This window comes from Eumetopias jubatus, unplaced genomic scaffold (genome assembly GCF_037043125.1).
Source record: "Eumetopias jubatus isolate StellerSeaLion01/CBP00866 unplaced genomic scaffold, mEumJub1_p1.0 scaffold_17, whole genome shotgun sequence".
Lineage (NCBI taxonomy): Eukaryota > Metazoa > Chordata > Mammalia > Carnivora > Otariidae > Eumetopias > Eumetopias jubatus.
The window spans coordinates 75,251,965-75,265,554 of NW_028274823.1; the positions used below are offsets into that span (position 1 = coordinate 75,251,965).

Consider the following 13,590-nt stretch of genomic DNA (forward strand, 5'->3'; position numbering starts at 1 on the left):
GCTACCCGAGTACCTACGCAACCAAAAGTGCCTCTGGTTGTCTGTGACGCCTGTCCCCTGGTGGGCATCTGAATGTTAACTGGTAGTAGTGATACGGAGAATGAAATAGTCACTGCTAAGTAAAAGTGGTTAAGTGGTGGGATCTACAGATTATATACACAATTCATTTTCCCCAAAATGCAAAGTATATTTAGAAATATTCAAATGGGACATTATTACTCTGTATAGGATGTCTTATCTCAGCATCAAGGGCTTCTTCTGAATTGCTAGAGGAGGCTCTTTGATTATGCAATCCAGCTTCTAAGGTCCATTCAAAAGACGAGATCAACCAGTGCACTGATGCTTCCAATTTAAACTAGGAATCCTGTAGTCTCTTATCCAGACCTTGTCTGACCTAAAAGAAAATCACCTCCTAGAGGATTTCCATGGCTGACTTTGTGACAAATTTGATGTGTACTGAAGACGACCCAATGTCTACATGATTCCAAAAATGATTTTGCCCATGGTGTACTTTTTTGCCCTAAAATACCTTCTCTGTAGCTTGTATGGGTTGGTTTATGCTGCTTAATGCCATACAGAAGCACACAATATTCTGTGATAAAGATCAGTGCCGATGTAGATTTTATATTCTGTAACTTAAAAAAAATAAATGATACTCAAATTTAAAAAGGAAAGCTTTTGTAAAACAACCATTTGAAATTGTACTGACATAGTGAAGGGGCAGGTAACAACAGGCTAATGGGTTAAAACAAAGTTCACTCTTAAATTAGGTACGAATTAGTTAATGGTAAATAGGGAGTGTGGGTATCCCTAATTATGGATTTACCTGGGGATTAATAGAGAAATCCACAAATAATCCATAAATCCAGTCACTTTCTACCTTCCAACCTCTGAATTTACAAATTGACTTTTTGTATATTTGTGTGCCTTTTAAATTACTGCTAGGAGTTCGTAACTGGAGGAAAATGCAGGCTGTCAACAGGAACAGCAACAAAGGCCCTAGATTATTAATAATCTGGGAAGTTATGCCATAATTTTTATTTGATCGTAATCAATACTGTTGCTGTTGGAGGCCTAACCATTGGCACTGAAGGAGTTAAACAGCATCCCCCACCCAGCCTCTCATTTCTAGGACCCCAGATGATGAAGTAGGTAAATATGTATTCCATTCATTGGTGCCTCTGACCTTGGTCTGTGACAGAGGAAAGGCGTGTCTTCTCACACTGTTCCCTACAAAGAAAAGGCAAGCAAATGAGGGTGACTCAGGACTTCTAGTGGCCTACACACGACTGAACATTTTTCTGAATGATTCCACGTATACACTTTGGAATCAGGAAGAGAAACATTTTACTCTTCACTAACCAAATAAAACCATCTATAAATCATATGCAAAACAACTTTGAGTAACGAGGGACTTAAGTCTAGGAATTAAAAGGAGTTCTGTATTTTCCCTTTAACTTTTTCCCTCCTTTGGGGAATAAACAAAGACATCTGCCACATCAAGAGTCTGGTTTGTTTGTTTGTTTGTTTTTTTTTAACTGGAAACTGAATGCAATCATTAAAGTTTACTTTGGGAGGAGCTTCTGAAATTTTAAAAATTACTTCTGCAAGCTGCAGTCTTTTAAATTTTACTAAAAATAAAATTTAGCATTTTTAAGTTAAAAAAATAGTTCAACGTTTCTCTTAATCTGATTACTAAATGAAACATCGTGTTGTGTATTATAAGCTATAATTAACTTATTAAGAATATGGTTTCTTGAAAACTGCCTTAAGCAGGCTACTAATAAAAAAAATTATTGACATACACATAGTGATGGGTCCCCCAAGTTACCGGACCACCCCTACTGAAAATATATTCGGTTACACATTAACTGTTGCTGTTTAATTTGAAACACATAGTCAGTCTGTGTGTACCCTATCCTCAAACTCTTTGTCAGGTTCACAACTTCCTTTTGTAGGAGTCTGCCAAGCCATTGATCAATAAAATGAGTAAAGGCTGCAAACATCTAGGAACTGTCTTATGATGTCTTGCAAATGTGTCCTGGTGCTTCCCACCTCTTATCTCTTATTTATAAAATTCAGATTTCGGGACGTCAATAAACCTCACACCTGGCTTTCGCTCTGACTTTATTCCACAGCTTTCCAAAAGGTAGGCTTTTTTCCCCCCTCTTTTGTCTTCAGTGCATTTCACACAGCCCAACATGGCTGTTTCGTTCCAAAGCTTTCCAGCAACTCCGTGTCTCGACAGCCTTTTCAGTGTTGTCAGGATCTTCCTTCGAGTCTACGATTGCAGAGTGGCTGGCTCTGCTGCACGTTGAAAAATATACAAGTGCTTTCTGCCCGTACTTTGTTCAGCTCTTCTATCTGTTTCCCTTATCCAGTTGCCCTTTCCCCCAGGTCCCTAGCACTTTTCCCCCCCCACTACCATCAGTTGCCTTTTTGTTCTGGGTCTTTTTATCTCCTGTTCTTCTCCTGCAGTTCCAGTCAAACCCCAACCCCAAACCCACACATCCTTTGGTCACATTGCCCTTAGTGATTAAAACAGTAGCCATTCTGAGCTTGCTTTAAAAAATTAAAAAAGGCCTCAGAAAATGTTCAGTGCTCCCAATTTTATTTTTATTTAATGCTAAAAGTTAAAGGAAAAAAAAGGTACTGTAAATCTGACAAATGACAGAATGCAGGTGATTTTTCCATAGCGTGATTTTAAAATATAATAATGTTGATATCTGAGATTACACTCACTTCAGCTGACATGAGTTTCATCATATATAGAAAAAGTATCACCTTCAACTTAAAAAAAAAAGTAAAGGTTAAAAGGTGGCACACTTGAAAAATACTTGGTGGCCAAGGAAAGGTATATAGTAAAAGTTGTAAACCATGTGTACGTTCTCATAACTTTTAATGTGAGGCCACATGAAAGACAGCACATCTGTTATATTCTATAAATTGTTAAAGCAAAAAAAGGGAAAGCTTCAACACCCCATCCCCTAATATTTTGAGTATTTAAAGCACAGCTGAAATATTTAGGATCTTAAATCTGATACTGCCCATGTACAGTAAGTAGCTTTCTGACATCTTTATCCAGCTGTGGAGAATCTCTGCACTGCCATCAGGTACAACAAAACATCAAACCCATGTCCCAGTGTTAACTTTTTAACTTAAGAGAATGCCAGAAAAATAACCCGGATCAACATTTTACAGCTGCAAGCCTTCCACGAAGGCCACCCAAGGGCCAGGCGGACTCATGCAGACCTTAGTTTTTAATGGGAGTAACCTCAATACACAGCTCTTTAAAGCTATTCCTGTTCTCCCCCCTCCTTACACACCAGCACAGAGAAACCATAGGTTGTCTTTTCCACAGCTGGATAGACTTATTCAAAACAGCAGGATGGTTCTTTATTAATCTTTTTTGGAAAGCTTATCTGTATTGAGATTGCAAAGCATACAGATAGCTACCACGAATTAGGTCAAATGACTGATCAACTTGTAAAGTCTATGAGGTCAAATTCCAGTTTATAATAAAGTGCTTAGATACACATTAATACAACAAACCATAATAGTTGAATTCTTTACACATATCTTTATGGGCATGTAAAATTGACTCTGTGTTTCTGCCTGTGTGCATTTACATAAGAGAAACCAGTCTGATCTGAGTCATAGATGCGCCAATTAAAAAAAAAAGTGTAACAACAAACTGGTTAATCATGCAAGTCTGTTTGTAATATAACAATGACCGGTAACATGAATTTGCACAGCATTAATAATAGGTGCACTCATTAAAAACACCACAAAAAAAATACTGTATTTGGTGCAGTATCTGATTTTCAAGTGTTAATAACTCGACCATTAAAAAATATTTGAGCAACTTAAAAAAGAAAGACAAAACCGTAACTAAAAAAGAATCCAAAAAGGGTAACAATCTCTTGTCTTCAAATTAAAACAGAAGCTAGGTCGTAAATGATACACATAAGTTGTAGTAGACCTTGAAGCCATGATTCAGCCTAATTAGAGGGCCAAGTTACAAACACCTGAACATAAAAGGATTTAAAATAGTGTTCCTGTCAATGTTAAATCGTAACAGCACAAAAGAAAAACCAGTATCACTGTGAGACAACTATTTCTAATAACAGATGATTTATTGGTTTAAAAAAATCATTTTACTGATGCAAAATAATAATCAAAAGAAATTAGTTTACAAAAGGTTTCTAAGAATAGTTTGAGAGGTGGGGCCTGCCTATTATTAAAACCCTTTCTTTAATTTTCACTAGTTTATCTTTTTTTTTTTTTCCAGAAGAACAGTATTATTCACTTGGTATTTCAAACACACGTAAGAAGGAAATTACAGGTTTCCTCCACCCCCATCTGGGCTGTCACTGATATGCCCACGGGCAGTCCTGGCAGCACCATGCGCTGTTACTGTCATTGTACCATACTGTATTTAGCACTCACTAGAAACAGGGTGTAGGTGATAGTACCAACAGCAATAGCACTACAGGTAAAATGATAAAACAAAACAAAACACAAAACAGAAACGAAACCAATCCCACAATCTCCAAGTTCACCTGAACTGTAACTTCTCTTGCGACTCTTTTCAAAGGAAACGACACCACCACCAACAAACAGAGCTCTAGGGTGTTTAAAAAGATGAAGTGGCGCTGCAGAGCCAGGCTCCGTTCAAAAGATAGCAGTGCCATCTTGTATACACCACCATCCATTATCACCGCCTTCAGTCACTGAATTGTGTATTATGTAACCAACTAGCATGCAGCATTGTAATCTTACAACTGATCACGTGGGCAGTGAACAGTGGTCAACTTTGCCTTTAAAAAAAAAAAATCCCCCCCCCACCCGCCCCCAAAACCACACAGTCCTGAAAATCTCTCAGCAGCAACTCTCAGGCAGTCATCAATATCCCAACAACTGAAATTTAAGAACAAAACAGAGAAAGATTCAAAATCTACTTTCCTACTACTCTGAGAGGACAATGTTTTGGGGTAAACTTGGTGACATTTCTCAGTGGCATGCCGCCCATTTCACAACAGTGCCCCCTTCGCTCATTCCCTTTCCTTCTCCACCAACTGGCCTCCAGCCTGAGAGAGGGGCCAGCAATAAGGAATAACAGACAGTAAGGCAATCTTACAATGTCAGAAAATGTATTTGGCTTTTTTTTTTCTTTTTAAAATAAGTGCATACAAATACAGCTAGAAGCATTTCGGATTTGCCAAGTGCTCTAAAAAAGCAGCGCAAGTCACAGCCTACATTGAACGGTAACTGTCACCAGGATAATAAAGCACAAAGATATGCTAATAACATTAACAAAAGAAGAGAATGCCTTTATAAGTACATACCTTTTGTCGTCAAAAAAAAAAAATATAGAAACACAATGTATTCAAAAAAATCAAAATTATACAGCCATGTTTATGAAGTCTACATTTCCCTTGTCTTGGATATATATATATATATATGTGTGTGTGAGTGTGTGTGTGTGTGTGTATATATATATATATATATATATATATATATGGAGATATATACACAATTCAAGCAGTTTTAGTTAAGGGTAATTCATTGGGTTTTTCTGAAACCGGAAAGTCACGAGTCTCTCTCTTTTTTCACTTTCACATCTCCAGCAAGGATGGTTGCAATTTCCCCTTGCATAAAGGCCCAGGGGACATTGGAGCCCACAAGAGGGCATTTTTCCCCACTGGGACAATAGACCTCTCCACTAGCTCCCTGCTGTTTGATGCTTTGTCTGGAGCAAGGGAAGCAGAACTTGTGCGAAGGGACAGACGGGCACTGCACAAAGTGGGTGTCCTCCAGCCGCTCGTGGCAGAGGGTGCAGCACAGAGGGGCACTGGCTGCCAGAGAAGAGTCTGGGAGGCTGGCAGGATGCACTGGCTCCAGTCCTCCTGTGCTGCCTGCCCCCTGGCCCCCCACCTCTCTGGGGCCTAGCCTTCTTTGGTTCATAGAGGACGGAGAGGGTGGACTGCTGCTATTCCTCCTGGTAGTGGAGTGAACCTGGTTGGCATCTTTCGAGGCATGACTGCCCCCTGCATTGTCTGCTACTAAGATCAGGGCTGCCATGGGCGACTGGCCGTTCTGAGCCGCTTCAGGCGGTGTGGTCCGGTTGGAATGAGGTGAGGCAGTGGGTGGCGGTGGAGACACAAAAGAGGATGTAGGAGTAATGGGGATCTTGAGCCCTTCTGTGGGTGTGGACAGCCATGGCTGTGCCTCTCCATTGATCTTAGGGGGCCCGACTTCACCTTCTGGTTCTGGAGAAGGCTTTCTTTTCCTTGCTGTTCTTGCAACTGGCGGGGGGGTGGGAAAAGAAAAGGGAAAAAAACAAAACAAAACAAAATAAATGGATGTGCACGGAAAACGACATGTCTTTTACTAACACCAAACAAGACTCACTAAAGAATTTCTATTTTCTCAAAGCTTTTATAGAAAGATCTCTCGAGTTTCAAGTGCACATGCAACTCACAAGACTTTTAAGACTTACGGGGCTCTGGGGCAGGATTTTAAAAGGCCACAGAACAGAGCAGGTACGTAGCGGCCTGTTTTTACACGTGCATGCACGTACCCAGGTTGAACTGTGCATACGATTGCTAATGTCCCCCAACAGGTTAAAAGGTGGCCGGTGCCCTCATGCTTCCACCCAAGAATGTGCTGGGAAAGGAAAACCCTGTGTCAGTGCCTATCAGCCCAGTCTGACTCATCTCTGTTATGCTGCTTCAGCACATGAACACGTTGCCACTAAGCACTGGTTCCGCCTCGGGCAGATCAGGAAGTTGGGGGTTTGTTGTTTCTGGGCTGGGGTAGAACCGGTGAATGGGAAGAACACCCCCTCCTCTGCTCTGCGTCCCCCTCTCTCCCCTAGGTCCCCTCACTCCACAGCCGCCCCTACCTGCTTTAGACCCGTTGGCCCCGTTGGCCTCGAAACCCAACAACCTGCCTGCAGTCAGGGCCGGCTCCTTCTTAAACTTGCTCTCGAAGGGCCCCGAGTGGCCGTGCTGGTGCAGCGCCAGCAGCGTGTCTCGCACGGTCTTGGGCCTGTTGACCCAGTCCTGCTCTCCGGGCCCGCGGCCTTTGCTCGCGCCCTCGGCGCCCAGCTCGGTGGCCCCGGCCGCGGCGGCCAAGCTGTCGGGCGCGCCGCGATGCGAGGGCGGCGGCGGCTGCTTCTCCTTGGCCGCCGCCTCGCGCTGCTCGTGCTCCACGGCCGCGCTGCTAGACACGGACGCCGGCCGCTTGTGCGAGCTCAGTTCGGCGGGCTGCGCCGAGCCCAGGCCGGCGGCCGCGGCCCCGGACACGGCGGCCAGCGAGGCGGCGGCGCGGCCGCTGAGGCCGAGCGCGGCGGGCAGCGGCGTGGCCGAGCCGTTCATGAGCGGCACCAGCGTGGGCGGCACGGCGTGCCCGCGCCGCGGGTTCGGGCTCTGGCGGTTCAGCTCCGGGGGCTCCTCCAGCTTGGAGAAGCCGTTGGGCACCAGGATGCCGTTTACGGGCGGCGGCTGCGGCGTCGGCGGCTGGGCCAGGCCTGTAGCCGGGCGGCTACCGCCAAAGTCGGAGCCGAGGCGCGGGGGCCGCTCCGCGGCGGCCGCCAGGGGGTAGCGCTCCAGGGCCTGCGGGGCGCGCGGGGTCGCCTCGGGGCCGCCGTGGCCCAACTGCTGCTGCTGCAGGAGGATGTCCTTGGCCGAGAGCGGCGGCGGCTTGGCGGCGGCGGGGGCCGCGGCGCCCGGCGGGGAGCGGCCCTCCGGGAAGCAGCCGTGCGCCCGCTTGAGCTGCCGCGCCGTCTCGATGACGAACTCGACGCGGTCGGCGCCCTCGTAGTTGACGCAGCCGCGGCACACGGGCTCGGTGAAGTCCCAGATCATGGCCCAGGGCATGCGGGGCAAGTCACACAGGTAGCACGACTGCCGCCGGGACGCGGCCGCCACCGCCACCGCCGCGGCCATGTCCGAGGAGCCCGCGGCGCTGGAGGTGGAGGAGGAGGAGGAGGAGGAGGGGGCGCCGCCGCTCCCCGCCGGCACCACGCGCGCCCTCCTCCCCCCCCAACCCCGCGTCTCCCCCACCAGCGGCGGCGGCGGCCGCAGAGGCGGCGGCGGCGGCGGCAAAGCCCGCGAAGGCTCGGCGCCCGCGCAGCGCCCCCGGGGCACGAGGGGCGGCGGGCGCGGGGCGAGGGGCTGCAGCCGCGGCAGCACGTCCCCCCGGCCGGCGCGGGCTCGGGCGGGCGGCGGGGCGGCGCGGCGCGGCGGGCGCGGCGCTGGCGGCGGCGGCGGCGGCGGGAGCTCGGCTGGGGCCGCGGCCGGCCTCCAGACCGGGGCGAAGACGGGCCGCGCGGGCGCGGGGGAGCGCAGCAGGTCGCGGCGGCGGCCGGCGCGGAGTGCGGGGCGGGGGGCGGGGAGGTCGGGGGGGCGGGGGGCGGGGGGCGGCCGCCGGGGCAGGCTCAGCCCGAGCGGCGGGGCATGCCGCGCCGAGGCGGCGGCAGCGGCCGGACGGCGTGGAGCACGGGCGCGGCGCGAGCCCCTGGTCGCTCCGCTGCTCTCTCACAGCTCCTGGCGTCGCCGCTCTCCAGCGCCCGCGTCAGCGCCCAGCCCGCCTCAGCTCCGCCGCCGCCGTCGCTGCTGCTGCTGCCGCCGCGGCCGCTCCACTTCTACAGACTTGATTCTTCGACAGCCTCGCACGGCGCCTGCGCGGGCCCCCTCCCCTCGCGCGCGCGCCCGCCCTCCCCCGCGCTCGCGCCCTTCCCCTCCCCCCTGCGCGCTGAGAGGGAACGAGCGCCGCCGGGAGAGCCGGCTCCGCGGCGCCCGCCCGCGGGGCAGCGCCGCCTGTCCGCTCTGCGACCGGTGTCCCTGATGCGAAGGCGGTGGAAGCGTGGTTTGCTTCCCTCCAGCCGCTCGGCTGCCTCCACTACTCGGTCACCATTCCTCCCCTCCAGAACGTTTGAGACAAATCGTGCTAATGCTCGTGTTTTGAAAAGCAAGGCCACTTTGTGACTTGGTTCTGTCAGTCTCTTGAGGATGGGGATTTTAAATCTAGCGTGGTTCACAGTTTTGTTTTTTTAAGGAGTTACATTTGAACTCCACTAAGTGCTTTCACACTCGCATTTGCCTGGGAAGGACACACGCGCCGGCGGTGCCCTTAAGTTTTACTAACAGAGAGGAGTCTGTTCCCAAGCCAGGGACCACGTCCACAAGCCGTTCGGCGGCACCCTCCCGGAGGGGAGCGGGAGCGCCGTACCCCTCCCAAACCCCGAGACTTCCTCTCAGCCCCGCCCACCCTCCCTCCCGACCGGGAGATCCTCGCGGCACCGGCGGACCCAGCCGCCTTATGTAGGACCGCGCGGCGGGCGCGTGACGTGGGCGCAGAGCCGCGGGCCCGCGTGCGCCGCCGCCGCCGCCGCCGCCGCCGCCGAGTGCGCACGCTCCGCGCGGACGTGACTCGGCGCCGCTGGCACTGGCGGCCTCATTGAACGAATGCACATTCCAGGGATCCGGGGTCTACGGCCAGCGCGGTCGCGTCACCGCGCAGGCTCCGCCCCCTCCGCCGACAGTGGGCCTCTAGGCCCCGCCCCCGGGCCCAACCTTGGACTGGAGGTGGCGCGGGGCGCGAGCGCAGGGGTCCGCGCAGGCCGTGGGGGGTGCCTGGCTGGCCGGCCCGCGGACCCCGCAGGCAGCTGTTGCGCGGGGCCGGGCCATCGGCGGAAGTCCCCGGCGCCGTAGTGAGGCGGGACCGACCGCGCGGCCCAGGCCGGGTGTAGCCCCTGGTGTGTGCAAACCCGCCTGCAGCGAAGGCGGGGTGCGGCCGCAGAGCCTGCTCGGCCCGCCGCGCTCTGCCACGGTTGGCAGCCGCAGACTGTGCCCAGACTGAAGTGAGCACTCGAGTTTCACACTTCTATCGGGAGGAGGAGCTGGTGTGTGTTATGGTAAATCACTTTTGGCTGGTCGTTAGTCTTACTGACTAATAGACGCGGGCTTAGTCACTCTCAGTTGGGACTTAGACACTTCAAGTCTGTAAGGGCGGCCCTTTGGAGTTTCTTTTGTTGGAAAACAGGCCCACATCGCTCCCTGAGACTGGAATGGGCTGGTTAAGTGTGGGAAGAACAGGGTACTAATTATATTATCTTTCCTACAACTGGATTGGTAGGTGGAGAGAGAAAAAATCCTGCTGACGTTTCTCTCTAGTTGTTGCTATTGAAAATGCCAGGTTGCTTCAAAGGATTAACCACAAGGAAGAGGAAAAACACCCTTAGCGATACAGTGGAGGGAGCTGCCTAAAGCACATGAAGAAACCTGTTCGAAAGTGGCACAGAAAACGTAATGCCAGACCTAAATGTTTTTACAGGCCAGCCCTGCATGTCTTCTCTTGGGGGTTTCCAGAGAAGGTGTGCTTGCCATAAAGGTCTCCCCATCTGTTCCGGGATCTTGCTTGCAATTGCAATCCTGCCTCACTCTCTTCTAGCTGGGAGAATTGGGCCTGCCCAGATCCTTCCATGGAGCCCCTGGTGCCAGTGGGCTTGGTCACTCCTGGTACCTGCTGTCTGGAACCTCTTTCAGGACCTGCTCCTCTGGTCACTCTCCATGGAGACCCTGTGCCACTCCTTGTAGCATGTGACTTCTCTCCCTGGGCCACTGCCCAAAGTGGACGCGGTCCAGTCTGTGTGCTGCAGAGAGACTAGCCATCTGAACACCCCCAAGAGATGGCCCCCACTAGGCAGTGACTGGAACATTAAAAACAACTACAACAACAACAGCAACCCTGTGTTAGAGGCCTGGCCTAATTATACTCATTTACCTGCAAGCTGGTACTGTAATACCCTGAAGGAAAGCCTGCCGTTTCATCCCAAAATAGAAATAGTGAGCTACAAATTCTGCCTTGAGAGGGACTAAGTAAGGATTTTTGTAGAACGGAGCTTTTCTTCTCCAAATGAAGGACATTTCCTTTTTATTTTACACTAGGAGTTTAATGTCGAAACCGAGTTGTTGTAACTTCCCTAATGAAATGCCTGCTGGAGAATGGAAAGGCTATTTGAGTTCTGGTCTCTCTTGCCATAAAAGGCTCCGGGATCAAGGGGGTTAAGGCTGGCCCTGGATCCGGGGCAGCAATTCCTTATATTGTATCAAAAGTCTTTCATGCTGCCTGGCCTTTCATGTAGCTCTGAAGCAGCTTTATCGATCTATGCTAAGTAAACATAGCTTTGTTTTCATCTTCCACCCTCCGCCCTCCCTCCCGGCACAGACTGGAGTTGGATCTCTTCCAAAGCGGCTGCTGCAGCAGCTACACCCGCCTCCTCCACACACAGAAGCAGGGTTTCTAGGGTGAGGCAATGCGTCTGCAATTCGCAGAGACAAGGCAGGAATTGTAATTGTAGTTCATCATGTGATGACTTATGAAAGAGGAAGTTGGTATGTTTTAGTCACGTAGACTCTGCCCTCTTGCTTAAGGCTGCAGGTCCTTTCAGAAGAGCATTATGATAATCTTTGCCATTCAGAGTCAAGGTTACCAGGTTGGCTGCAGGGTGCTCCTACACATTCATATGTGGACAGGCATGTGGATGCTGCACGAAGTGTTGGTGGGACAGTGGGTTGAGGCTGGCTTTTAACCAGCACGCTGAAATGCTGCAATTTGTCTTATGAACTAAAGGAAATGTTCTATGGGGAACACTTCTGCTGAGATTAGATTAGTCCTTTCCTGCTCTAATTTCTAAGATTTATTTTTTAAATAAAAATCACAGTTAAGGAGCAAAAGGAAGACTGTTCTGTATGATACCATCAAAAGGCAGGAATAAGGGAAGTGATCGGATGTTAAGCCAAAGGGAGCAGTTCTAAGAAATAGCTCAATGGGTGGAAGAAATCTGCCCTCCCCGACACTGCGATTTACATGGCCCTCCACCACGTGAGCGTTTAAACATCTAAAATCTGAATCTGGTCCCCGGAGCTTACTCCAGTGGAGATGCTCTTGTTAACATACCACAGCCCTGTACTGACAGTCCACGGGGCAGTGTAAAAAAAAAAAAAAAAGTTGTTCCTTCCAGAGGACCCTGAGGGAACTCTGCCCTGAGGACAAACAGCCGGGGGAGGGTTGCAACGTGTGTGCTGTCCACGAGGTGGTATTCCTAGAGACTGCTGAGTTCATGCACTTCACCCTATATTCACATGTGGAATCACAGCCTTCATTCTTTAGAGTGCAGTTTCTATTAATAGCATGATGTTGCAACCATACTAGAGCTTCTTAAACTCTGACCCTGGCATATTTGGAGGAGGAAAAAAAAAAAAGGCAGCCGCGTGTCATTGGGATTTCTGTGGATAACAACCTCAGCTCCTTGTACTTGGGCAAAACGGCCATAAGATCAGAAGAGTGCATGTGCTACTCAGGGCTTTTCTACTTAAAAAAAAATTATAAATATGTACCTGAACAGATCTGTTTATATGAATACGTCTATACATACTATGGAGAGTCATGACACAAATGAACCTTCTGTAGTAGATAGGAGAGCCTTTCTTCTAAGTAATAGTATTTTATGAAACAGTTCTACTGGTTTTCAAATTGCAAATACACTTTTTTAGAAATACTTTCCCTCTGTTTGACCTCTCCCTGTAGCCTGCCTCCCCTGTGCACAGAATGCATTCAGATATTAAAGAGACTTTTGCATGTGGAGGAGATAAACTCTCTGTGGAGGGTCTAAGAATCAGGCCAAATAAAATCACAGGAGCTCTTAATCACCCACATATTATACACAGAAGCTGTTAGTCACCAGCCTATGTGTAAACATATGTATAGGTCCCCATTCAGAGTAAAAATTGGGGTCTTGATGTAGGCTAACTACTTACTGTGTCAGAATTTAAAGAGCTAAGTGAAAAATACAGACAAAGGAGAGATTGAGGTCACACACTCGCTCAGTCTGCAAGGAAATTTGTAGGAGAACTGGAAGGGATTCAACAGCCATTTGCTGCCAGAACCCTCCTATTGACTTTTTGGAAAGAGCATGATGAAATGTACTTTTCTGGAAAAAGGTCTGAATGTGGGTTTAATGGATATTTAAGACACTCACCAAAATCCTTTAAAAGATATCACGAGGAAGATGCTGACAAAAGGGGTGAACTAACTTCAAGGATAATGTTTGAAAATATTAAGATGGTAAATTTTCTTTCATTAGCTTACCTACTTAAAATTTGACTTTCCTGCATACACATTCAGTAGTAAGGGGACTGAAAAAATGGAAGATGTTACAATTCTAAAAGGTTAAGGATAATATGATTGCCTTGTGTTTATTATACCTTTCATATGGACCTACAAAAAAGATAGTTCAACCATAAATTCTATTATCTTTTCATCCTTTTTCAGAAATAGAAACCTAAGGTATTGAAAGATTAAGTGATTTGCCTACAGTAGCATTAAAGGTGAGTGTCAGAACTGAAATCCAGTCCTGTTGTCTAATGATACAGTCTAGAAGATTCTACTTGCATTTTGAGTTTTTAAAAAAATCATGTAAGCACAGTGTAGAAACCTAGCAGGAGAGTGTTAACATTTGTGAGTGTTAACAAAAAGAATGTTAAGATGTGCCAATCTCTGTATTTATAGGAAAAAAAGCAA

At 48.9% G+C, this 13,590-nt stretch overlaps 1 protein-coding gene across 2 annotated transcripts; it reads right to left on the reverse strand.

Annotated features, from left to right (window-relative positions):
• Positions 1 to 5,136: 5,136 nt before the first annotated feature.
• IRF2BP2 (interferon regulatory factor 2 binding protein 2) lies at positions 5,137 to 8,158 on the reverse strand. 2 transcript variants are annotated; one of them, XM_028104557.2, is made up of 2 exons: positions 6,956 to 8,158; positions 5,137 to 6,308 (listed from the first exon to the last, which is right to left on the reverse strand). In XM_028104557.2, exons 1-2 carry the CDS (start codon positions 7,950 to 7,952, stop codon positions 5,593 to 5,595), a joined length of 1,713 nt encoding a protein of 570 aa, XP_027960358.1. In that variant the 5' UTR covers positions 7,953 to 8,158; the 3' UTR covers positions 5,137 to 5,592. The 2 variants fall into 2 exon arrangements, with proteins under 2 accessions (XP_027960358.1, XP_027960357.1); XM_028104556.2 differs by having other exon boundaries at positions 6,908 to 8,156.
• Between the last annotated feature and the right edge of the window lie 5,432 nt (positions 8,159 to 13,590).

Bases quoted from the DNA above. Each gene is read 5' to 3' on its own strand.
- IRF2BP2 (XM_028104556.2), bottom strand. From the start codon at position 7,952: ATGGCCGCGGCGGTGGCGGTGGCGGCCGCGTCCCGGCGGCAGTCGTGC. The intron at 6,309-6,907 runs GTAGGGGCGGCT...CCCCCCCGCCAG, and splicing joins GGCCAACGGGTCTAAAGCAG to TTGCAAGAACAGCAAGGAAA.